This window comes from Eublepharis macularius, chromosome 2, assembly GCF_028583425.1.
Source record: "Eublepharis macularius isolate TG4126 chromosome 2, MPM_Emac_v1.0, whole genome shotgun sequence".
Lineage (NCBI taxonomy): Eukaryota > Metazoa > Chordata > Lepidosauria > Squamata > Eublepharidae > Eublepharis > Eublepharis macularius.
In genome coordinates, this window is record NC_072791.1 from 180,445,703 (window position 1) to 180,472,731 (window position 27,029).

Sequence of the window (27,029 nt, forward strand, 5' to 3'; positions counted from 1 at the left end):
CAGGCAAACTGTGTGTGCGCCTGAGAAAAGGTCTTACTTGTAACTGAGAGAGAAATTAATATCAAAAGCAGGCAAGCTGTGTGTGAAGGCTGAGAGAAGATCTGTGTGACTGGGTTTAAGTAAAGTAACTTTAAGAACTGAGAACTACTCTTTTGAAACCATCAAGTTTTAGAAATAATATGAAATCGATATGCTTCTTATAAAAATAAAAGTTTACTTTGTTTTTTTGATTTCCCAGAGTATCTGTCATTCCTATATCCCATTCTTTTCCTCAAGGCCACATATTACCATGAAGGAACCTGACGCTTGGGAACATTACTAAAGGGGAAATTTAAATAAAATATCTTGGAATATAATATTCCTGTGGGCAGCAATCTATCCAGAGGGTGTAAGAGAAAAATTAAAGGCAAAATGTACCCAAGAGAAAGAAAGGGGTCGTATTTGGCATATTTATGGAATTTAAACTTATAAGTATCTCTATTTTATGTAAGAAAAGTTGCATGTATACTCAGTCCTTGGGCAATATTGCTGTTTTCTACAAATCCAAATTTTATGGTAAACAAAAGAGACAGAAATTCATAGGGTCATAATTAGTAGCACTGCTGGCAAGGGTTGCCAGGTATCCGGTTTTGGTCCAGACAGTCCACTATTTTGGAGAACTATCCAGGAAAACAGTCCCCCAAATACTGGACACCTGGCCCAGCCCCTTCCCTCTCTACTTGGTTGCCTGGTCCAGTTGCCCAGCAGCCTATGGTTGTGCAGAGCTGTTGGCAGGCCAGGAAAGTGGTCTGACACTCTGAGCGGCCAGGCAGCCTTCTATGTAAGGCACGATGCCACCCAGGAGCAGCCAGCCAGCTCAGCCAGAAGGGGTTTTTTGGTGGTATGATGTCACTTCCAATAGGTTAGTTCCCCCCTCTGCCTCTCCCCAGGGTCCAGTATTAGGCCGGACCCTATCTAACAACCCTACTGCTCACATGTTGTCTGGATATTAACTTTATAAAAGAAATTAATAATCTATCACAAGCCTATTTTGGCTCATTAATTGTTGCCAAAATTATTCTATTTAAACAAAAAATACCATGTGTCTTCTGTATAAGAGGCTTTTTCCAGTGCTCCCCAAAATTTCCTAATTTTTCCTCTATTTCATGCTGTGAAATGCTTTGTTAGACAAGAGTTTTCTCACTCAAAATGAGAAAATATTTCATAGGTTTTTTAAAGTGATACTCAGAATTTTAGAGGAGGTTGAAAATATTTAATAAAAGGATTTTTCAGTGATCCTCAAATGGTATTTAAACATAGAGGTTTCTATTCAGTATTCCTCTTGATTTTCCATATTCCTCTGGGCCCTCACATCTCTAATTTTGCTTGCAAAAATCTTTTAAATTGTGGGCTAGTTTTACAGGGACTTCTGTTGTTTTGTTGAGATTTTAAAATATTGTAATACTTGGGTGCACTTTTCAGTATTCCTATCCCTTGGTGTTGTGGGAAGTGCACATGCATGAAAAAAAAATTCTATCTTTTTCCATGGTCTTCGTGTACTTCGGAGAAACAGAGAAAAAGCATTCTTTTGTTGATCTTTGGGTTCTGCTGCTTGAAGCTGCACAAAATTTGGTGGAAGATCATTGTAACCAAATACTAAGATTAAACATAGAATGAATCCTAATCAAGACACAAATACATAATCTCTATTTCTTTGATGTTTGAGCTGCCATTGGAAAGTGGGGCTATTTATAGTAAACTTTGCCTAGGGTAGGTTAGTATTCTAACTAGAGGTGGGCATGAACTGAAACACAAACCAAAATTTGTCATGAACCAGACCAGTATGTGGTTCATGAATTGGTGGTTTGTCAGAGCCCATTTCTGACGAACTGTAATGAACTTTAGGCCGGTTCGTTTGGTTTGTTTTTCAGTTTGTCACTGCAGACAGCCTGGCACTGATTAATCAGTTTCCTAGTCAACAGGGAGGGCTTTCTGCAACCCCGGAAGTGACCTTCTGCTGCCCCAGAAGTGACGTTTCCATGAACCAAACGAACCAGTTCGCGAACCGGGGCAAGTTTGTGAAAGTTTGTGATTCATGGTTTGTGAAATGCAACAAACCACAAACTGCATGGTTCGGTATTTTCCTGATTTGTGCCCACCTCTAATTCTAACCATCACAGAGGTGGTTATTGGTTAACAAAACTGGACTTCTTTTAGAATAATACAAAGATTGGTATTTCTATGCAAAATAATTGTCTCCAAATAAAGAGGTATTTCCTTCTCTAACTGTTTGATATATTTGATCTCTCTCTCTGTCTCTCGGTATATAAAGCCTTTCAAAGTTTTCCTATAGTATCTGTAATTAAAAACAGATAATCTTCATGTTTTGTTCTGTACTTTTGACCTAATAAATATTTTAACTGGAAGTAGTGATACCCTAGTATACCCTAGAAAAACTTTGCTATTAATGAGTTTTTATGAGACTAAATCTTATGTTCTCTAAAGATAGCAGATATACTGGCTGCATCCATATAGAGGTGCAGAAAGATGCCCCAGCTATGGCAGGGGCAACAAGGTGAGTGGAATGAGTGGGAATGAGCACAACATCCTGTGAATATTCTACTTTAATATAGGGGCTTCCTGCTTTTCATGTGGGGAAAAATACTCATGTGGAAGCAGCTATTGACTGACATTCTAGAGTTCAGCAGATAGGCATAACTTTTGGGTATAAAGTAGCTGGTCGGACATAGAAGGGTTGAATTCTATTCCCTGATTATGATCGAGGCATGGGGGAACGGAAGGTTAGCTTTTTGCCCCTCAGCCTGCTGACAGTTTCCTTATATCAAACACTGCCCCCCACATTGCTATTTGCCCCCGTGAGGAAACACAGGCTACCCATGGTATAATATCAACTTTTGATCCATTCCTGGATCCTTCAGCTCCTTGAATACTGACATACAACTATACTTGATTCTTTGAGGATGTGATTGCACGAGACGTTAAATATGAGTTAGGCTGAGGAAAACTCACATATAACATGTGACTGGCACTCACCTTTCAAACCATGTATGTGGGGAAATGAGTTCCTGAGAGCAAACGTGGAGGCAGGAGTGACTTCATGATTCCCTCCACTCCATCCAGCATGCTTTTGCAGGTAGAAAAGGGCCATGGGGGACAGGCTACTCTGAGTAGACATGTGTCCCCAATAGTAAGATAAACAGTTCTTCAGGCACTTTCAGACATTGAGTAGTTGTACAGTGATCTACTTTTTGTTCTTGCTCTGCAATAACCAGCTTTTTCTTCATCATGGTTCTCATGTTCATCGTGGACCCAGCACAGGCTATATGCATTAGAAGATTAATGTAAATTAGCCTATAATGAAATATATTTAAACTGATCTGTGCAATCTTTCATTTATAAGGAGGGCTGCTGCACATTATTTGCTACAGGTCTAAAAGTAGCACCTTTTCTAAGACCTGCTAATGGCTGATTTCCCACTCACGTTTTAAATCACCATTAATGAGCATTTGCCACAATCTCAATGGTATTGGTTTTGTGCCCGCGCTTTTTACACTTTAACAACAGATTCGATTCGAAGTCCTGCATTTGATTTTATACTTCTTACCAGACACCGTTTCAGTAGTGGGTTTTGTGGGCTCTGAAATCCATGTCATGTCTTCTTTTTCCTTTAACCCTCCTCTTTCTAAATGGCAGTCCTCCATTTGTCCAACATGCCCACGTGACAACGGTATGGGTGTTTAGTGGCTGTAATGTTGCATTGTATCAAAAAAATAAAACCTCGGAAGCGACAGCGGAGGGAGCATAATGGCGAGATATTTTTATATTGGTGTGCGGGGAGGATATTCCCCCCCCCTGCACATCAAGCGCCTCCAGCCTGCCTGGTGAGGCACCAAACGACACTTCACCATGTGAGTTTGCAGTGGCACCCATCTGCCCCCCATGTTTAAGAAATAGAAAATTTTCTCAGCAGAGATCCTGAAGAAGGATGGCAACAAAACGGAAATAGTGAGGGGATACTAGATATTAAAGAAATCAGTGTGCACACATAGCAAAATAACATTGAAATGTTACTGCCACTTTAAAATCACCAAAATAAAGGAACAGCATGAATTAGATGTGGAAGATGGGTTGCAGTTAAATCAGGTGTGACCAATCAAAAACCAAGAAGAATTGGGGGGGGGGAAACAAAAGTGTACACACTGAGATGAATCATGTTAACCTCAATTCTACAGCTGATTCAAATAAAAATGGGGGCATCTCCACAGCGAGAAGAATCAGGGATGCCCCAGGCTAAGTCTGGAGCTGCATCACATGACTAGCTCAAAAGTGTAAAATGCAGACAAACATGGGAAGCAAAACAAGTACTGAAAATGGGGCAAAGACTGAATGTGAAATTACCTTAAGTACTGAATTGGATTGATTTCTTGAGAAACAACATGACAGTGGTTATATAAGTAGTAGCTTAGGGCCATAGCCAGGGGGAAGCCAATGGGCACCATGCCTCACCCATAGCACTGATTCATTTTACCTAAAGGCCAAACTATATGTTATGGCAAACATGGGTCCAAACCATCACCACTATTTTAGAGGATAATTCAGCCGTTTAGAAATTGCTTAGAAGGTTCAATCCTGATGGGACCCACAGCGCAGTGGCACTGTGCAATCTTGTGTTTCAACATGTTTTGATTATCTACTTCTACCTTAGGGCTGTTCTATTAACATCTTTTTAGGATATGTAGAGTTCCTAGGTGTCCACCAGTAGTGGGCAGTCTCCCAGGGATTCATGTCTCTTCCTGGTGATTTGTGGGAGGAGACAGGCTGCCCAGATATTGACTGCCATTGTCAAGAAGGCCAGAAAACTGGCTCCTACACGCTCACAGATGGCATCACTTCCAGCGTGATCAGAAGTGACAGCAATGCTATGAAACAAACACTACAAAGTTGCTTCCAGTTACACCAGTAGAAGTGACATCATCAGCATGAGCACACGTGTGCTGCTGTGAATTCACAAAAAAGACAATGGGAGTGAGTATCCACCCTGTCCCCTAACACTCTCCTGCTGGTTGCCAGGAGAGACCTGGCAATCGTAATTTTATGTATTTTTATGCTCTTATTTGCTTCAGTTGATTGTTTTTCTAGCTTGTTTCTAATGGCTTTTCATTGTTGATATAATATAGAATTGTTTTTGAGATGCCTTGAGCAGGTCTCTCAGGAAAGGTGGCATATAAATTTTATAAATAAATAAACCAAATCACTTGATTAAACCTACAGTGCACTCTAGCTTGTGTATTTTGAAAGGATGAAAAAAAACTGCGTTCACCCTTGATGGAGGCTTCAGCATCATTATTCATATCCTTTCTTTAAGGGGTCAAGATTTAAATGTCAAATGCTGTTGGTAAATATGCTTTCTGTTGCAGTTTGTTCTGGAGATTCTGACAAGCACTGTGGAATCAGATACCATTCTCATGTGATTTAGCTTTAAGAGTCAGTGGGGAGAAACAGAATATTGCTTATTGATTTGGTCTACTCTGTTCCTGTAGTCAATTGACTATAACAAACTGAATCAGCTATAGGCTGGCAGTAGGCCCCAGCGAATCATGTGAAGTAGGTTTCTGATAGCCTTTATCTTCATGAACAGCCAGCGAAACAAGAGCGCTACTGTCTTCTGCTGGCGCAGGGAGTTACCTCAGGCTATGCTGGAAAATGCCTCTCCCCCCTCCCCTATTTTTAGACCTGAATCATTCTATGCCGCTAAATGAAATGTATTCTTGAGAATACAGACACCACTTTGTTGTAGTCCTCATGAGAAGCCAACACTGTAACCTGTTTGGATACAGCTGCAGACCACCTGTAGAGAAAGTCAAATTAGGGAGAGACCCCACTGTTCTCTGCATTAATGCTTTTTGTATTGTTGTTTGACTTTTCCTCCCCTTCTATGTATCTTTCTCAACAAGGGACATTGGGAGCATATTTTAAGGCTTTTTGTCCCTTTAAGGCATCTTCTGATTGATAGAATTCTAGCATTTGAAGGGCTGTTAAAACCCCAGATACAAAAGGGGGGGGACTTGTTAAAATGAATTTTCAGTGTTGTTTTCTTTTGGCCTTTTCTTCTTTGGGTAAACTTTCATATTCAGCTCTTAAAGGGCACATTTGTATCTATCTGTATAAAGGAAATTGCCAATGTTTATGTGGCAAAAAAAGTGTTTCAAGAATAACAGCAGATCTCATTATACCTATTCTGTCAGTCTCAAATTGAAAACCTCCAGGGGGAAAAAATCACACCAGAGAACTGTGCACAACAATCAAATACATAAATAGGAATGTAAGAAATATTCACATATTTAAAAGATAGACGTACTTTGATTTGGAAGCATTTGCAAGCTCTTATCTTTTATGTAGCGCTTCATAAACTTAATCTCATTCATTTTCGCATTCATAAACATAATCACATTATTATCCCCATTTTACAGATATGGTTCTGAAGCTGAGGACGTCACTTGCCCAAGCTCATTCAGTAAGGGCATAATAAAATTTAAACTCAGTCCCATGGATTCTAGTAATCAAACTGATGTTCTTAGGCTGCCAGAATATTATGACAAACAAGGCTGCATTCTTAAGCATAGTGCAGTATGTGCAAGGATACTATTTGTGTTTTCTCAAAACTTAAGTCCCATGGATGTCAGTAGAAATATTACCAACTAAGCAAATATACTTAGGGGCAGGAGTAGTGGGGACTAAGCAAACCAATTCCAGGGGCATAGGGTCATCCTGTGGCGGTCAGTTTTCTGAGCAAACTTCCACTGTAACCTTGTAGCAGCATACCTTTCGTAGTCAAGAATATCAGGTGTGTTCTTCTGAACGTGAGGAGGGCAAAGAGAATCTGCATGGGACCTCTCTGCAACCCTTTAGCAGATAAGAATGTCAGACATTTTTGAAAGACACTAGCCCTCTATTGGCAACATTAGGAATGTTTGAAAAAGCTTTGTTCCCCACCACGGGGATGGAGCCTACTCACATACATTTCCTACACATACAGATTTGGTGCTCACATGCTAGAAATTGCATGTAAGAGAGAATGAGGCCAGCATGCTCATACACAGATTTCAACTTGCATAGCGTTGTCTGAAGAAGGCAACTATGAAAATTCATCCCAAATCTTTTTTCCCTTTAACTTTTTCTTTATAGGGCAAATCCATATTTTTGTAAGGATGGGCAGAACTATCAGATACAATTGTGTGAAAGAATTCTATTCATCTTTAGAAATACTAGAAAAAAAAATTCTGTTGCATATTCAACAACTAAATCTCAAATCCACCATAAGATTCTGCTTCGGGCAGAATTTGACAGCACATGTAAGATTAGATAGCCAAAGATGTATTGCTTTGAATCACAGAGACAAAACTGTATTCTTTTAAAATGGAAGGTTGTGTGCATAGTCTCTTCCAAAATTTTGGGTAACATTCTACTAATTGAAATTGAAATTGGCTTTGTATACTGTGAGCTAGCAGAGACAACAAGTTAGTTTCAAAGCTTAGATGCATGGCACAAATCCCAAAAAATCTGCTAAAATTCTTCCACATACAAATATACATATTTTAGGGTACAAGAGACATAAGGTATAGGAAAGGAGTAGTCTCTCTAAGGGGAATGTAATGGCAAATCAGACAGGCAGTCATCCTTTTGCTACTACTTTATTCTTTTTTACTCCTATTCTGCGTCTGCTGTTGCTGTGTGATATACTATTAATAAATTCTATAGGAAGGGGAAAGGGCAAAAGATTAATGGAGTGATTTCCCCGGTGTTCTGGTCAATGTATGATTTGATATGTTCTTTATTGATGAAAGGCTGTCTCCTATCTTAGTTATCTGTGTGTGACCAGTGTGTTGGCTGAGCTACCTTTGTGAGCCAAGTAGAGAAAATAACAGCAAGAAGACATTTCAAGGGGTCAAAGCTGTCATTGTTCTGAAGAGAGAGCCTTCATTGAATCAATAGAGCATTTTTTGTTGTGACGGAATGCAGGACCCAGGAAATGCATACTTTCCACTAAAATTTCTTTCAGCCATTGCTGGTGACTTCTTAACTTTGGGAGGGAGGGAGGGAGGGAAGGAGGGAGGGAATGGAAGAGGGAACGGGTATGTTGCGCTTCTCTAACAAACTTTACTCAAACAAGAACTATATATGATTTGGTTCACCAATAGCTCAATTTTAACCATGTTTATTTGGAAGTAAGACCCATAGATTTCAGTGTGGCTTACTTCCAAGTTAGTATGCCGTGAGTGATCATAGACATTGTTATGTGTGGTTAAATTTGTTAACTGAAGAAGAATAAATTTACTGATGTTTAGCTTTGCCAGGATTCCTGCCTTAATATTCAATCAATAACCTTATAAGGAACCTAATAAGAGAGGTTAGATTTCTCCTTGTAAAACAATTATTTTCTAACCCCTCAAATGATGATATCACATTATGTTTTAACATGCGGCAGTAATTATAAATTACATAAATCACTTCTCGATTTAGACACAATCATATATAGTGCAGTGTACAATAGCCTCTACATCCAGGGATGATGGTATTGCCCCAACCCCGACCCATAAAATCTGACCATGCTGTTTTAATGAGTGTGATGTAAAAATATATATTCTTCCAAAGAGATCTCACATATTGCCATAAAATGTAGTATCAAAAGAACTGTGAAGTATTAGCTGTTTAGTACAAATTTATCTTTTTCATGCAGATGATTACAGTTCCATTTCACTTCCTTGTATTTTCCAATCTAATCTTAATGCTTGGTAGATGGCAAAACATGCTGTAGAGGATGGAAGAGTAGGGAAAAACAATTTTATTTGTTGGTTAATGGCCTTTAGAAGTCCTAATTTAGCCAGTGTGTTCTGCTGTAAAGTCCTGGAATGCTGTCTCGCAGTCTCAAAAGCTATCTGCTATAGCTTCCCAGAACCCATTATGCCTGGAGGATGCCATGAGAACAAGGACTGCCTTGTTAACAAGCAGAAAACTCTCAAAAAACCAAGATAGGATCCTGATATAAATCATCATTTAAATGCACAGAGCTGTGTTCACTGCCACTCTAATGTAATTCATTTACATCCAGTCATTACTTATCTCCACCAGAACTACTAAGTTCAGGAATGCAGCTGCCTTGTGCCTTGTGACTCCTGAGGTTATAGAAGAATGACATCACTGAATTTAAGCACATTACCATGCTGACATAGTGGCACCTTGTTTTCTTGTCGCCAGATAGTGCTTGGATTGTTTTCTATCCCCTGTTCTTCCTAAGAATACCTTTTTTTCTCCTTTCATGCAGCTGCTGTGTGAAGGGTTGCAAATGTCACTTCAACTAATGATGAATGATGCTTGACCCTAGACCTGTTACCCTGAATTTTGTGCAACGCTAGATTAATATGAAAGATCTTGCCTAGAAAGACTTCAGCTATTATGAACGCCACAAAAAATGATAACATGTTAAACAGTGGGAGTTATTCCACCCACTTTCTTCTGTGTTAACATTTTGATGGCAATTCCTCGTGAGAGAAAATATATTTTAGTTCTAAAATATTTTTTTTGAACGGCTGCTGCAAACGTATTGTCAGAAGGGCAGTATGCCTGCAAGCCTTTGCTGTTTGTGTTCAAATATAATTAATAACATAAAGCATTAGTTAGTAGGAGATTAACAATTAGAATGATCTCTCAAGTAGTCCTACAGAAATTACCAACCAATTGAACTCCTGGTCTTTTATTGTTTCAGGAAGCAATGTTCAGTGTCATTCTTTTTAATCTCATCACTTTGATGTTATCACAGATCATACTTTTTAAAAATAAATGAATACTTCATAGCCGGCTAATACATAAATAACCCTGCTGGTAATTTCACAGCATTCAGAAGTGTTTGAAATAAAAACACCTGTTTTGATTAGTATTCAGATTTGTTCTTTTATAAAAAAAAATGGTAATCCTGTTGCAGTTATATGACATTTTTAAAGCTTTGAATTTCCATCTGTATCCTATATTATGATGTTCCAGGATTGTTGTGAGTTAATTATGTTAACTTCGGAAACATTGCTTGCATTTAGAATGAAAACCCTCAGATTGAATAGACAGAAAAGCAGATGCTATCTTTCTTGTCAATTGCTTTGTTGTCTGCTGCCTAAAAACTTTGCTTAGAATTCTGTATCCAAAAGGAAGCATAAATCTCTAGGTTGAATGCTACCAAAGAGCTACTGCAATATTCATTCTCTTCAAATGTTGATCAATAAGTATTGAAATCTGTCAGTGTTCTGTTCAAGTCCATCAGTAGGTGGGATAATTCCACAAAATGTACTAGTGCCATGCAGCTCTAGTTTGTGCAATACATCTGTCTTGCCGTCAGTTTGCTTTACCAAGGAATCCCCAAATGATCATATTTGAAACAGTGAGTGGTAACAAAATAAATAAATAAGGATCCAGCTCAGAAATCACCCATTCATGGATGTTTCTAGAAATGTTACTGTGATTCCTCCTGCATACATGACTTTACCATTTCAGATGAACGGTTCAGGTGTATGTTCCATGGCAGCTGAATTGTACAAAGAAACAGCTTTGGGTTTAGAAGGATATAACTCGACTTGAGGTTGCATTGTCATTCATCCAGGATACCTTTTTCTCTTTCCCCTCTGCTATTAAACACAGCATCAAGATCTTGACCATCTCATGATCTTGAGAGTCAATGTGCACAATCAGTTTACAGAAGAAAATTAAGTGAAAGATTAATGTGACTCTTCAATTGCTTTGTGTTCTTTTAAGTGTGGTTTAAAGTGAGGAAATAGTGATTAGATCTGAAATGAAATTGTACATTATACATTTGATATAGACAACAATTTGTAAGAGTTGAGTGTTACCCCTGATAGAACTATCATTGCCCATATTGGTGTCAGGGTTTGTAGTTCAGAAGCAAGTGGGAGATCAAAGAAGAGTGGGCTTTCTAAGAGCAGCTCAGTTGGCTGGCAGTCCTCATGCAGAGGAGCCAGGTGGCAGCTATCCGCTTTAGAAGAACAGACAGAGCCCAATTAGCCCTTTGTGTCTCTGCCCATAGCTGACTTGCAGTAGTGCATTCTGATCATCGTCAATGATGAAGCTGCGGGGCAGCAGAATAAAGGCCAACAGGTTGCTACTTTATGTAGAGAGTAAAGTACTTGGGTATAGCAACTAAAGTCACTAAGATGTTTGACTTGTAGATGACAGTGGAATGGTTATGAATAGAGATGGGCACAAACAGAAAAAAACTGAACATGATGTTCGTTGTTCATTGCCATCCACGAACAGGGACTCACGAATAGACATGGGCACGATCTGAATTACGATTTAAAAAAAACCCGATTTTGGTGTTTGCGCCATCGTGACTCAGCTAATCGGTTCCATCCACGGCAACCGATCCAGCAGTCGGGGGGTTGCTTGTTCGGGACTTGATCGGATATATCGGTTTCTGTTCGGAATTGCAGACACTCTGGCACCAGTAATTTATTCCCAGGGCAATGGAGACAGGGGAATGAGCTGTGTTTGCCCTCCTTCTGTCGCCCTCGAAACACGAATGGAAGCCCAGCTTTCCTTGATTAGCAGGCTTCCTTCCAACCATGGAGCAGCAACCCAGGGGAGGGAGGGGGAAGGACAATGATGAAGCTGCGGGGCAGCAGAATAAAGGCCAACAGGTTGCTACTTTATGTAGAGAGTAAAGTACTTGGGTATAGCAACTAAAGTCACTAAGATGTTTGACTTGTAGATGACAGTGGAATGGTTATGAATAGAGATGGGCACAAACAGAAAAAAACTGAACATGATGTTCGTTGTTCATTGCCATCCACGAACAGGGACTCACGAATAGACATGGGCACGATCTGAATTACGATTTTAAAAAAACCCGATTTTGGCGTTTGCGCCATCGTGACTCAGCTAATCGGTTCCATCCACGGCAACCGATCCAGCAGTCGGGGGTTTGCTTGTTCGGGACTTGATCGTATATATCGGTTTCTGTTCGGAATTGCAGACACTCTGGCACCAGTAATTTATTCCCAGGGCAATGGAGACAGGGGAATGAGCTGTGTTTGCCCTCCTTCTGTCACCCTCGAAACACGAATGGAAGCCCAGCTTTCCTTGATTAGCAGGCTTCCTTCCAACCATGGAGCAGCAACCCAGGGGAGGGAGGGGGAAGGAGGTGTTCTGAAGCCATGCGCACAAAGGAAAGGCAAAAGGCAGTGCGGGATGCTGGGAGGCCACCCGCGCCATTCGTCTTTCCCCAGGACAAGGGGCATGTGGGCAAGCCAGCCGCCCCTTGTCCTGGGGAAAGGCAAAAGGCAGCACGGGAGGCTGGGAGGCCGTCCGCACTGTTCGTCTTTCCCCAGGACAAGGAGCACGCGGGCAAGCCAGCCGCCCCTTATCCTGGGGAAAGGCAAAAGGCAGCGTGGGAGGCTGGGAGGCCGCCTGCGCCGTTCGCCTTTCCCCAGGACAAGGGGCACGCGGGCAAGCCTGCCGCCCCTTGTCTTGTGGGGCAGGTGAATGGTGCGGGCAGCTGCTGAGCCACTCACGCTGCCACCAGCTCAGCAGCGCACCGGGAAAGCCGGCTTGCTGTGTGGGCAGGGGGGGCGTGACCCAGGAGCGTGCGCGCACGCAAGAGCCTGACTACGGTTGCCCTGGGCGCTGGCAACCATAGATCCGGCCCTGGGAATGTCCCCTCCCTGAGGGGAGGTGGCTCGTTGCTAGGTTAAAACTTCCCCCCTCTACTCTAAGAGAGAGTGTGTGTGTGTGTGTGAATGTCCCCTCCCTCCCTGAAGGGAGGCGGCTCATCGCTGCCTCCCCCTGCCCGCCGGGCCTGGTGGCTGCTGCCACCAACCACCATTCCTATATAGCTGGAAACAGCGGGGCACCCTCCCGCTTTGGCCTTCCCGATTCCGGGTCGGAAATGGGACTTGATTGGTTAGAATCGGTGGCCTGGGTTCGGCAGCGGCCCGGATCCATGAACGGCTTAATCGGTATTTTTTTTGGATCGTACCCATCTCTGCTCATGAACAACCACAAACATGGCCCTGTTTATGAACATGTTCGTGGTTGGCTGTTCGTGGGGGCCAGCAGGCTCTCCTCCAGCCATCATCCAAGTCAAGATCCCTACTGCACCACTTCCAGAAACCTGACCTGAGCAGGCATCAGGAAAGGTACCAATAATAAATAATAGCTTGGTCCCAGAGCCTGGCAGCAGCCCTGGAACTTGAAGGGGTAGATCCCTACTGCACCACTCCCAGAAACCTTACCTGAGCAGGCAGCAGGAAAGGTACCAATAATAAATAATAGCTTGGCCCCAGAGCCTGGCAGCAGCTTTGGAACATGAAGGGGTAGATCCCTATCCCACCACACACAAAGAAAAGTCAAGCTCCAATGCACTCTCTCTATCAAAATACCAACAGCAACTCTCTCCCTCTCCACTGTCTGCAAACTAAGCCAGACAGCTGGGAGCCCCCCTCCCCCCTGGTCTTTGCAGACCTGTCTATCAAGCTAAATTGGGCTTAGATTGGGGTTTCCAGGGCAACAGCAGGAGTTCAGACAGAGTTCAGACAATCCCTGCCTAAGTTGCCAAGGAAATTGATTGCAGGTGCTAGACTGTCTGGCTTGACGAACAGCAACGAACGAGGCTTGCAACGACCACCTGTTCATTTAGAATGGGGCCTCACGAACAGCTTGTTCACGAACAGCAGATTGGGCTGTTCGTGGCTTTTTTTTTTGTTCATATTACTGTTCGTGCCCTTCTCTAGTTATGAACAGCTTGGGTAAAGATTTTTTTAAACATACCAACTTAAAATCTCTTTTAAAAAATGGTGGCTACTGAAATGGCTGTGCTTGTTGAGGTGAAGGTCTGCAGTGGAGCTCTATACATGTACACTTGTATATACATGAACATCCCATGCAACCAAGACTTTGTTTTTTGCAACATTACCAGTCACATGGAGGAATCAAGATGTGTACATTTTTATCTAGAAAGAGGTTTACTGTAGACATTCTGCTGGTCATGTACTGTAGACATTCTGCTGGTCATGTACGTGATAGGTCCAGGGACAGGACTCTGACCTTCTGGGTGCATTTCAGCAATGTGTCAATGAACATCTAAAAAGGCTACTGTGCCATTAGCAAACATGACCCTTCTGCCCAGTCTATCTTGCCTCCTTGCCTGTCAATACTAGCACAGGACATAAGGAAGCAATCGCAACAACAGTGTCCTTTCCTTCTAGAAGATAAAGAGAAGCATAGCTGCTACATAAAGTAGCTTCAAGTAATGAGGAGAGTTGCCCTATCCATGTGAATAAACTTGAATAAAGTATTTCAGTGACCTCTTCCAAACCAAAGGAGAGCATAGGAATGAAATTAAGTCTTAGTGGCAAGTTGAAGTGCAAATCCCTTGGTTGATGAGAGATATGGTCTGTTTGAAATAGTTACAGTTTGAGACTTTTCTACAATCAGCGGGTGGAGACTAACATAATCCAATTAATTCCAATTCCCCTTTGTGGCAGTGGTAAAATGGTGACTGATATTGTAAATCCATTGAAGTCTTATCTTTGGTCAGATAATCCAAAATGGATTCGCATTATGAAACTAGCCATTATGAAACAGTAATTTATAAAGTTCAGACCAACCAATTGTGTTTTGCTTTAACAATCATAAAACTATATCCCAAACAATGTATTTGATGTTCTGAAATGAAGTACTCCAGTTTTCCACTATCATCTTATTTACTAGATTGATTTCTTCAACACACACTAGTAGGTTGATGCAAACCTAAAGATAAAATAAGAGGAAAACGCAGATATTTGATGTGCATTTTGGTTCTTCATGCTTTGTAAATTACAAGCATATGCGTATATAAATATAAATGAAATGTATGTATGTATATGCCTATATAAACGTTATGCATACCTATGGATGTCTTCTATGGCCTTATTATTACCAGACCAGGATAGCTACATGGCAAGAATATTGGAGAACATATATTCTGCTTCATGTACAAACAACTTATCTGAGCTTTTCAGGCATATATACATTGGAGTTTATGTATATGTGCTTTATCAAAATGCCAGGCCCATGCACCAATGTCTAGCTGCACAGGAATGCCCAGTAGGGAAGCCTCCCTTGCTGTTACACTTGTCATTTGCCTGAGTATGGCAAATAAACCCTGACTTCAGCCCTACTCATCATTGCACATAGCGGGAGAAGATCAGGAAGAAAGCATTGCCCAGTCTGAATCTAGGCTCTTCCAGAAGACAATTTGAAAGTCACTGTTTTATAGCCCAAGAAACTAATTGCAATTGTGTAGGAGAGGAAATTTTAAATCTGTCTCAGTTTTACCTTTGGATGCTTCGCTAAAATCACCAAAGTCAGGATCTGCCCACTTATTTTATTGCTAATTGAATCAAGTCCAGTGGGTGTGAGAGGAGGACTTCATAGCCTTTTCTGTTACTGCCAGATGCCAGACAGAATCCGAGAGGATCGTTGCAGTGTTTCACTGTGGTTCTCTGTGCCTTTACATTTGTCCTTTTAATTCCCTATTACATCTGTTTTTTAAGGCAGCAAGCCCATTTTAGTCTTCAGAGTGGAAAAATTACAATGCTACATTTTTGTGGGAAATCACAGTAAAATGTAATTGATAAGTTTAAAATATGAAGAGAGGAATTACATTTTTTCTTTATTTTTTTCCTGTTGAAGCCTAATTGCAATAATTTGTTTTACCCTTTGGGGAACTTTATGTCTAGAGTAATTCCTGACCCAGGGATCACAAGCAGACAGTGAATCAGGTTTTGGATAAGTCTGCCAAATATTTCATAGGACATTGTGTCCTATGAAAAGAGCATTGACAACATGGAAACAGAAGCTGTGTTAAAAATGTTGAAAGGGATAGCAATGAAAGAACTGTATGTCAGAATCCCAGAACCACCCTGCTTTAATTGGAAAGCCCATTTTAAAATGACAAGGAGTGTGGAGATATTTTTGAACCACGGGCATAGGCATGGACAAAGAAACACTGTGTTACCCTAACTCTTCACTTCCTCTCTTGAAAAAGCTTGAACAAGAAGAGGACCCGCCCCCATCAGAAAGTAAGGTCACCCTGCATGTTTTATTTACATGCTTTTCTGTATTAACTAAATTGAATTTTTTAAAGATCAAACTGTAAAGTGAATATGAAGAATAAGTGTAGACAATCAGATCTCCAATGATCTCCTATTTATCAAAGGTTTCCCACCGCACAGAGAATGTATGGGTAGGGATTTTATTTTACTTTATTTATTCTGGACTTTGAGTTTTTTTGCCTTTCCAGAACAAGGCTACAGCTTGCAACTGAATCCAAAACAAGCAAAAGCTATAAAAACAGAAACAACAATTCAAATAAATAGCAGTAATACAAAGTTATAAATGACCCTGACTAGCAAGGATAAAAGTGTAAAGCAAAGTAGTATCAGAAAGAATGAAAAAATATACAAATAAGGTTGCCAACCTCAAGGTGGGATCTGGAAATCTCCCAGAATTATATCTGCTCTCCAGTCGACAGAGATTGGTTCCCCAAGAGAAAATGGCTGCACTGAAGGCTAGACAATATGACCTGATTTACTGATTTATTTATTTATACTCCACCTTTCTCATTGAGACTCAAGACAGATTACACAATGTACATCAGTACAATCAACAGCTGGGACATTCAATAAATATGCAGTAAAGAATAAGATAGGGCAAGTTTTGCCAAAATTTGAAAACAAGCAAAAATCGAATACAAGGATAACAGTGCTGAAAACAAAAACATAAGCAAATTGATGTAGCATATTACATGATGCAGAATTATCCACTCGGGGCAAGAGACAGAGCATACTTACTATAGTCTACACTACAGTCCCTGTCCCATTCCAGTGCATCTCTCTGAACCATTTCCTTATAGCACAGTCTTACCTGTGTAAAAAAGCCCTCCGTTTTGCATAGTTTGTAGAAAGCCAGGAGAATGGGAGCTTTACTGACCTCTTCAGGTAAGCAGTTCCATAAGGTGGGGCCCACCACAGAAAATGCACAAGTACAAGTAACTGTTGATTTTACTGAAATGCAAGGTGGTGCCTGCAGAAGGCCCCATTCAGATCAGTTAATCTGCTGTGGCAGGGCATAGGGAAAAAAGTGGTCCTGTAGATATGATGGACCAATATCATTAAGGGCTTTGTATGTAATAGCCAAAACCTTGAACAAAGACTGGTAACTTATGGGAAGCCAATGGAATGGTAGAAGCATGCATGTTCCATCTTGCTGATAATAATTGGGATGTGGTGTGGAGTCTTTGAGTTCATTTCAAGCAAAGGCCTACGTAGAGTGCATTAAAGTATTTTAGTCTTGTTATTACTGTTGAATGGACTCAGGTAGCCAGATGTAGGTGGCCATACCAAGGTAAGGGGGCATCTTCCAAGCTTCCCTGAGTTTGAAGAAGGCCTTCTTTGAAGCTGCATTAACTTGCTTCTCTAGTAGCAATGCTGAATTCAGTATAACCCCTGGGCTCTTAACCAAGACTGCAAGAATCAGAAGTGGGGAGCACAATGTCCTTCAAAATTTTCACCTTCCCAGTCAGCATCACCTCCAACTTGTCTGGGTTCAGTTTCAATTTGCTTACTTTCAGCCATTTGACTACAGCTGTCAATAAGCAGCTTAAGGCCTCCACTGCATCAGCAGGGGATTTGGATAGAGAGATAAAGAGCTGGGTGTCATCTGGATATTGATGGCATCCAGTTCCAAAGCTACAAATGATTTCTCCTAAAGGCTTTTCATAGAGGTTGAATAATATGAGGGATAAGATTGCACCCTGTGGAATGCTGCCAGGTAGTTCCCACAATGAAAATAGCTGGTCTCCAACAGCAACCCTTTGAGTCCATTTCATGGAAAATGTTTTAAATCAGTTCAAGGCATAACCTCTGATGCCTACATCTGCCATCAAATGCCTGAACAGGATGGCATGATCTATTCTATCAAAGGTTGCAGATAGATCCAGGAGGAGCCACAAGGAAATATGGTCTTTGCCTACATTCAGATGGAGGTCATCAACTAAAGCCACCAGGACCATTTCCATCCCATACCCCACTGAGTTCGCTCCCCTCCCCAAACCCTGCTCTTCCCAGGCTCCACTCCCAAAATCTCCATAGATGTTGTAAGCCAAAATTGGCAATCCTAAGGCCGGCAAAAGAATACAACACTCTGGCTCAGCCTAATGAAAACCAAGAACATACTCAACATCAAAACCCACAAAAGCATATACAGAAGGCAGTCAGATAACAATAGAAAATGGCCGTATTATAGAGGTTAGAATGACCAACTAAGAAGCAAAGTGGTGGTCATGATAAATACTCTACGGAATGCTTAGGCAAACTAGAATGTCTCAACCTGGTGCCTAAAGGTCAAAAGAGCAAGTAGACTTATCGGATGATAACGTTACATAGGGTGCCACCACTGAAGAAGCCCTATTTCTGACCACAACCTGTCTCATATCTGGAGGCAGGAACATACGGAGTAGGGTTTGGGATTAAGATTTCAACTGGTACACTGGAAGAGGTGGATCTTCAAGTGCCCTTATCCAAAGTTGTTAAGAGTTTTAAAGGTAGGAACTAGTTCTGTGAATTGTGCTCAAAAAACAGATGTCAGGATATGGATGACAGGATATGGTAGACAGGTCCCTGATACCGTTCCAACAAGAAGTCCAAGCTCTTGGTTAAATGGTTTTATTCAGAAATCAAATCTTTCTCTATATATGTCCATAGAATTACTCAGAGGCAAGGAAGCATCTAAGCAGTACATGTTTCCTTGATAGGAATAGAGACTTGGGGAAAAATACAGCTCTAAATACTCAATCATTTTTCCCAGCCCACTTTGACCACAGGTTTGCACCGGAAAGGGTCTGGGAACTTCTTCTGTTTATACATCAGCCTAGACAGGACAAAGAGGCATAAGAGTCAACGGCAACATTTTAGACAGCACAAGGTCACTTCTGTGAACTTCAAAGAAAGAAAAGATAAGACAGCTGCGTTCTCAGGCCGCTAGAGGGAGAAACGAAAGTAACTATCATGGTTAGAGCATTTGCAAAATGAAATCAAGGCACAGTATTAGCAATGGTTCAACACTTAGAACAATGGCATGGATGTAGGGGTACAGACAGGACAACAGATAAGCAGGTGATATGTTCTTAATATTCAACACCTGAGAGCAACTTGGACATTTTGTACTAATGAAAGTTACCATACTGTGTTCAAAGGCAGGAGTCAAAGCTGGTAATAGGATGTGCAAGGAAGGAAACCTCAGTTTTCAGTTGTAAGCCAGGTTCAAACAGCAGTCTTGTGCTCCAAACCTGCTGTTTTATGGGGAATGAAATCCCATTCACAACAGGCTATGAACTTCACCCCGGATGTATTTTCTAGGCAAAAATACCTTCCTCAAGCATCCTTTTCTGTCCATGAGGTAAGTCTTGCTCCTCTTCTTCTCTTCCTCACTGCTTTCTGCCCAACTTGAGCATCAAGCCAAGCAACTTTAGTAGCCATGGTTGCTCACTTCAGTTTCTTACTGACTTCCTACCACCTGCACAGTGACAAACATCAGTTTCTCTAGGGCGATGATGACTGAGTGATGTCATTAAAGTGCACAGATCACTCAATGTGCCCCCTCTTCTGCATGCACAGTAGGAAGCTTCATGTGAATGACCTGCTCTGCTTACAGATTCACTGATGGCCATGTGCAGTCTCTGAGTCCTTCAGGAATCACCAAATGATTAAAGTTTCTTTAAGAAAAACTCAGACTAGCATTAAATGGAAAGACATGATTTTCCCCTGGAATTTTTTTATTTCTTTGTGCTTGCATTGACTGGATTTTTACTTTAAACTTTTGATGGTGCATAACTGAGATAGAAGGGTAGAGGAGGCATATCACATAGACACTGCTTGAAAAGCTCAACAAACAGACAAACTATTCATGAATGACCTAACATGTCCAGTGAATTAAGAAATTGAGCCAAATCTGGGATTGCTCAAACATGCCTACAGCAGGCACCAGGAATGAGAGGGATTTCCTATACAGCTCAGATTTCTCGCTAAACAAGAACCAATCCAGTAGTGGGACAGTCCTTGCTTCAAAGTACAGCCAACATGTTATAAGCTCAGCATACAGAAATATACTTCGTGTTCTGGTGAAATCACTAACTTGGATATGAATTCCATTTACATCTAAAGGCAATGATATTTAAAGACACTTAGATTTTCCACGGGCAGCCAAACCACAAAGTAAAGAAGGCAGCTAATTCCGTGGAAATAAATGGACATCTCTTGTTGGGAGTGAGGATAATAGTGAAGGGAAGAAAGAAGCCTTGAGTGGCACAAAAGCTTATACTCCCTTTCATAGCCAATTCCTAGATCTACTGCTACATACTGTCACAATCATACTCTTAAAATACATGGCAGTAATCTGTTATGAAGGGATTGCAACCAATTGACAACATAGCAGGCAAACATGCTCCAGCTGCCTTGTGCACAATCCTGTTGTTGCTATGTCAGTGCAAGCCACTCTGTACCAGTGCAGCTGTTTATAAGATCACTGCACAACAGCTATTTCTGGCTGTGTTACATTCTTAACATGGTGTGTAGAGAAGGTGCAGAGTGGATAAGACTCTGATAGCATGGTAATAAGTCCTTCATTCAAACGACATCTCTTTCGCTGCATCTCTGTTGCTGTATAGATAGGAAGGCAGTGGTAGTATATCAAAGTATAACTTGAGTTGCCGGTTAAACATCTCTCAGAACCCTTTTGAACTATTATTTATGTTTTCATTGTGTACTGCTTCTGAGCCATTTGTGGTTTCGTCGAATATAGTGGACTTCTTCATGCAGAAACAATGGCAGAGTTCATCTCTGATCAGTATGACTCAATGGGTATCAATGGAGCCACTCCAAGAATGAGCATGCCACAGTGTAATCTTATTTCCCTCTAACTCCAATTAAGATTTAAATTAGCAGCACTGGGTTTTTCCAGCTTGCCCTCAGGTCAGTGAACTGAAGTTTCAGAGAAGTGCAATAAACAAAAGTCTTCCAACAGGCATAGAACATGTGCTTTTTAAGTTACAGTTATTTGTTAATTTAATGCTGGGCACCGTGGAAATGTGGTATTCTAGCAGTACATAGATGTGAACATAGGCACCATTATTTCATTATCATCTATTTACGTCAAAATTCTGTAAAGCAGCTGATCCATTTTCTTTTCAGGAGCCACACCTTTGAATCATTCAATATGAATACTCAGAGGGAAAATAATAATGGTATTTTCAATTATTTAATTGCCAAAGTTCACATAAAATAAACCATCCTCACCTTATTTTAGCTCCTCTGTTACCGTCGAAAGGTCAAGACATTTTACTGCCTAGGATGGAGCACAAAATGATGCCACCCATCTCCAACTCATCCCTCTCTTCTGCATGATACCCATGTGACCATTGGGGAATTATTATATTACTATTAATTTAATCCTTACAACAACCCTGCAGTATAGCAACCCCTGTATGCTTCTTGTAGATTCTCCCAAACAGCAGCTCCCAGAACAATTTCAGGTTGGGAAAATAATGCAAAGGGCAAGGCGTCTTCCCCAAGTGCCATAATCTGGATGCAAACTGGGTCTCCACATGCTGGGAAACTAGGGTTGCCAGGTCTCCCTGTCCTCCCAGTGGGAGGTGGAGGTCCTGGCACTTACCTTCCTCCTTCTTCCTCATGCTCTCAGCCCATGCAATGACGTCACTTCCGGGAACTGACATCATTGTGCAGGCCACAGCTGCCCCCAGGAGCATTCCCGCAATCCACAGGGATCCGAATCATACCCGGTTTGGAACAAATTGGGCTAGATCGGGCTTGAATCGGGCCAGATTTGGGCTCAATTTGGGAGCACTCCACAGCATCCCGATTCAACCTGAATCGGGCCAATTTGGCCCCAAATTGGGCCAGGTTGGGCCACTGGGGAGCATGGGAGTGCTGCCACTCTCACAGTGGCTCATTTCAGGCCTGATCTTGGCCTATTTGGTTCTGAATAGGCCCAGTTTGGGCCTGAATTGGCCCAGATAGGGCTGCTGCATAGTGTGGGAATGCTACAGTGCCCTGCGTGGGCCCAATCAGGCCCAATTTGGGCCTGATCTGGCCAAATTTGACCTGAATTGGGCCCACAGAAGTGTGCAGTACCACCTGGGAGTATGCCCCCAGGAGGTGCATTTCTTCCTCACCAGCCAGGTAAGCAGGGGTGGGGGTGGAGGGTGGGAGCAGGAGATCCCCTGCTCCCAGCAGGGGACTGGCAACCCTACTGGGAACTGAGTGCTAGTCAAAAGTCCTTGTGGTGGCCCTAATTAGGCCCTAATCTCTTGGTTGTAATCATTTGATATTTTACTGTGGCTAACAAAGGTCTAAATATTCATAACTAGAACAGGGACAACTGCAATTCCTTACCTATCGTGCCCCTGTATCTGAAGAAGGGATCTTTGACTTTCAAATACCTGGAAATTCTTGTTGGTCTCTAAAGTGCTACTGGACTCAAATCCTATTGTATCCTGTTACATTTGATTTAAAATTTCTGTTTTGCTCTTGCTGTGCTCTTTAATGAGTTCTAGTCTAACTACAGTTGCCAGTTCTGGATTGAGAAATTCCTGGAGATTTGGGGACGGAGCTTGGGGAGAACAGAATTTGGGGGAGGAGGGAGCTCAGCAGATCTTATGACAGAATAAAAACAAAAAGAGTCCAGTAGCGCCTTTAAGACTAACCAACTTTATTGTAGCATAAGCTTTCAAGAATCACAGTTCTCTTCGTCAGATGCATGGAGGGCCCTGGGCCCTCCATGGGCCCTCGCATCTGACGAAGAGAACTGTGATTCTCGAAAGCTTATACTACAATAAAGTTGGTTAGTCTTAAAGGTGCTACTGGACTCTTTTTGATTTTGCTACTACAGACTAACACGGCTAACTCCTCTGGATCTATGGCAGAGTACACCCCTTGAAGCTGCCATTTTCTCCAGAAGGAACTGGTCTTTTTAGTCTGGAAATCAGTCATCATTCCAGAAGAACCTCAGGCCCCACCTGGAGGTTTGTAACCCCAAGTTTAACCAAACATGCCATTGCTATAAGCTTTTCAAATTCCTTTAGCCATTTTCTTTTCATTTTCCATGGAAATTTGAAAGCCAACCCTTTTAAAGTACCAGTATTTATTATCAACATTAATCCAACCTTACCTGCTAGTATTGTTGACAAAACATTAATGTCTCAAGAAGACATGAGAAGAAGAGAGTATGATGCTTTTCTTAGGTAGCTTCTTCTCTGTGTGTACTACCATCCATGTGCTAGATGGAGCTTGGAGGTGGGATGAGGTGATCTGGTATACTCTTACTTAAGAATAAATTCAGTTGACCTACGTTGAATGTCTGAATAGGCACACATGGTGGTGAAACTGGGAGCCAGGCTTGAGAGTTAAGGTCTCTTTCTTCCTCCCACTGCCACAGAGTAGCAGGCTTGAGGGGGCAGGATTGTCTCCCCTCTGCAATTTAGAGAGAATGGACAAAACATAGCAACAACAAGCTAACTGGGCATTTGGAGAAGAAAGTTTTCAGTAACAGCTCAGAGCTTTGCTCAGCCTCAGATAACCAGCGCTTCTCTCCCTCATGAGGCAGTGGTAGGTGTTGTTGCTGGCAGCAGGCAAAAAACTTTAGCAGGAAAGTGCTCAGCCAGCAGGAGGCTTTCTGTTTGCCAAGAATACACCCTGTTGCTCCTTGAAAGCTCCTGTGGGGACCTCCAAATTTCTCTGAAGAAGCCAAGGAGACAAGAAACACATGGTAAAGCAAACCCAGGACTTACAGGCCCGGCACTTGGCAAGAATCAATACAACTGTTCTCAACTCTACAGTTATTTTCCTAGAAAATTTACAGTGCATTCCTGAACACAGTTATACTCTTCTGAACATATTGACTTCAGTGGAGTTAAATGGATGTAACTGCTTAGGATTGCACTGTCACCCACAAGCTTAAGTGTGATTAATTTTGGGACCCCAAACTGGGTGGGTAAGAAACAGTGCATATATGACCCTTATATACTTCATGTTACTCCACAGCAGGCAGGGGAAGTATTTTAAAGTTTTCCCCAAAGTGTAATTCTTGAAGAAGCCCGTAGTTTATTTTTTAGGCCACATACCACTGTAACCAAGTCTCCCATGTCTGATAACAAAAATTATAATGTTACTTTGAATGGATTAATGTTTTTTTAAAAAATGTGGTACTTTTCCCTCCTCTTAATTTGGCATCCTTCCCTTATAACAAACATTTTTAAAGGCACTTTATTGCTTAAGGGTAAAATTACACCCTTTGCTTTCAAGATGATACATTCCTAACACATTTCTTTCAAGAGCTGGAAATGGTGCAAAAATCTGGGGAGATAATTCTTGGTAAAGTCTTAGAATCAGTGTACTTGATTCAAACCAAAGGCAATGGGGGGGGGACTTACCATGCTAGAGTGGATTTTTTAAAGGTTTCTACTTAGAGGTCTGTGCCAGAGCTACAGTACTTATACAATTTCGAAATGTGTTTTAAGCAATAAGTTGTACAACATTTTTAGAACATGTGTTAAGCTATTTCTCTAAGAATGAAGCTCTTAACAAAACATAAGCACTCTGCATGAGATCTTAGCAGCAAAGTGCTTAAAAGATAAAGTAAGAATTGGTACCATGGGAAGAACACCAGCTGTAGTGCACACAGGTCCATTATAAGAAGTATGGTAGTGGGTAGGGAGAAAATGATTTAATCAGGAGTAAAACCAATTTTATTATAAGGGCACGCAGGGGGTGTGGCACCATAGTGAGAGGGACATTTCAAAATATCTGACAGATTTCAACAATGTGAAACCCACCCTGTTCTTTAAAGTGACAGTAAACCCCACCAGGTCTCTCTTTTTGATGCTATTGTGAGCAGATATCTGTGTAAAAACTAGCCTTCTAAGACACTGTCTGTCTATTTCAATGGTGAGTGGGAAAAAATAAAAGACTAATTGTTAAAATACAATCAATCAAATTTGATCTTGACATTTAAAAGAAGGCTGTTCTAATTCAATTTCAAGAGTGAATTGTTTTTATGATGGTGAAAAGGCTTTTTCCAAGGTGGAGGGGAGAAAAAGGAAACTGATACAAGTATACTTTTCACTTGGAACTGCAACCTTTTATTATAAATTAAAAGAAAGGCAGTGAATTCACAAAAAGAAATTATAATCACCGTATCCTATGATGCTTGGATACTTATAAATCTATATTCCTCCCCAATAGCACTCTTCAAAGAGAAACACGTATTAGAAAATAAACATTGCAAAAAAATATGCTACATACTATATTTCAGGTGAACAGATTGCAAGGATGGATTAGCATTGACAGTGGCTAGGCAAGATAAACAGGAAGCCAGACAAAAATAACTCGATTGTATGGCTTCTTTTTTTCCCCCTCCAGTTTTGCATGAGAATTTATCAGAATATAGAATTAAAATACCTCTGAAGTAAAAGTGATACCATCTATTTAGGAAATAAATCTGGTTTTGGAACAGGTGATTCTCTAAAGAGCTAGTCTTCTTTTCCATTCTGAATGACAGGCATTTGCACATTCTTGGAGTTTTGTCAGGTCTGTGATTCTGTAGTTTATCATAGCCTACCAATAATAATGCCAGATGTTTCTAATAAGTATTCAAAAGAAAGCAAAGTAATAATCACCCAATCTTTTTATTAGAATTATGTTTGCATTCTCCTTTTATATTTAAATTTCCCAGCTTAGTCAAGCTTCAAACGAAAACATTTCTGTTTGGAAAAAATCAGTTTTGCAAGCACTTGTGGTTTGTCTTCAGTGTGTTATCATTTTTGACAGCTTTGCATAGCCTAGGTAGGCCAACAGGGGTCTGTATAATATTGTTGCTGGGCAAATCTTCCTCCCAGAATTGAAAACCAAATAAAATATTTTTGAAGCAGTAAGGAGGAATTAATGTATCCTCCCCCTCCCCTATAGAGAATCCCTCACTGACATTATATTCCAGCAAAAAAGCAGAAAAGTGTGGCCCATTATTCCCTTGTACATAGGAAGGATAACACGTGTAAAGCAATAACTCATTTTGTATTGCCATGTTTAGCATATGTCTCCTGTTGGCTCAGCAAGGCCTTTAGGCCGGTCCCTTGAGCCGGTCATCATTGGCAACTCTTAGCCCCTCGGCCTTGAAACCAAATAGCTTTGAATCATGTTGAGCTGTGATGCTAATTTTTTTCTACTGATGCATTATGGGAATAAATGTATCTGACATACTGTGTCAATGCTACTGTCTCTTTGTGCCTCTTGTTTTTTGTTAGCTGCATTCCTACAGATGGTATTCCATTGAAAATGTTCTCTTCCTACAGAAAAAAAAATAGAAAGGGGGGGGAAAACCCCATGCACAGCACCAAACCTCTAGGTGCAGAAGGCTGTTAACGGTTGCTGATGATAGTAGGCAAACATTAACATAATAATTAGTGTCTTGTAATTGTTTCATTAAAACCAGTTGTTCCATTTCTCCTCGTGTTTTCCCAGAAGAGAAGCTGAATTTGGACGACAGCCAGTGGGAGGACATCCACGTTGTCACCGGAGCACTCAAGATGTTTTTCAGAGAGCTGCCTGAGCCACTGTTCCCATACTGCTTCTTTGAACAGTTTGTGAAGGCGATAAGTAAGTACATCACATACAGTACCGGTTAATTAAATAGCCTGTGTGCTTTTTAAAAAAAAATGCCCCAAATTGTAGAGGATACATCCCAAATGTTTACCTGCTCCTGCCTTTTAAAACTTTGCTTTCCTATTTCCATTTCTTCAGCTTTTGTCTATTTATTTTAAGGAAATTGTCTATCGTAGAAGAGCTCAGTACACTGAGAAAAATGATACTGTATTTGTGTTGTATTCTAATTAGACATGTTATGCTCATCATAATTCATGC

At 41.1% G+C, this 27,029-nt stretch overlaps 1 protein-coding gene across 2 annotated transcripts in view; it reads left to right on the forward strand.

Annotated features, from left to right (window-relative positions):
* The window catches only part of ARHGAP15 (Rho GTPase activating protein 15), a 634,574-nt gene that overhangs the window by 498,310 nt on the left and 109,235 nt on the right, over positions 1-27,029 (forward strand). Inside the window, exon 13 of one of the 2 annotated variants that reach the window (XM_054972327.1) lies at positions 26,631-26,765. In XM_054972327.1, the coding sequence (XP_054828302.1) occupies positions 26,631-26,765 (135 nt within the window). The remainder of the gene's footprint in view (positions 1-26,630; positions 26,766-27,029) is intronic. The other variant, XM_054972328.1, reaches the window with a different exon arrangement.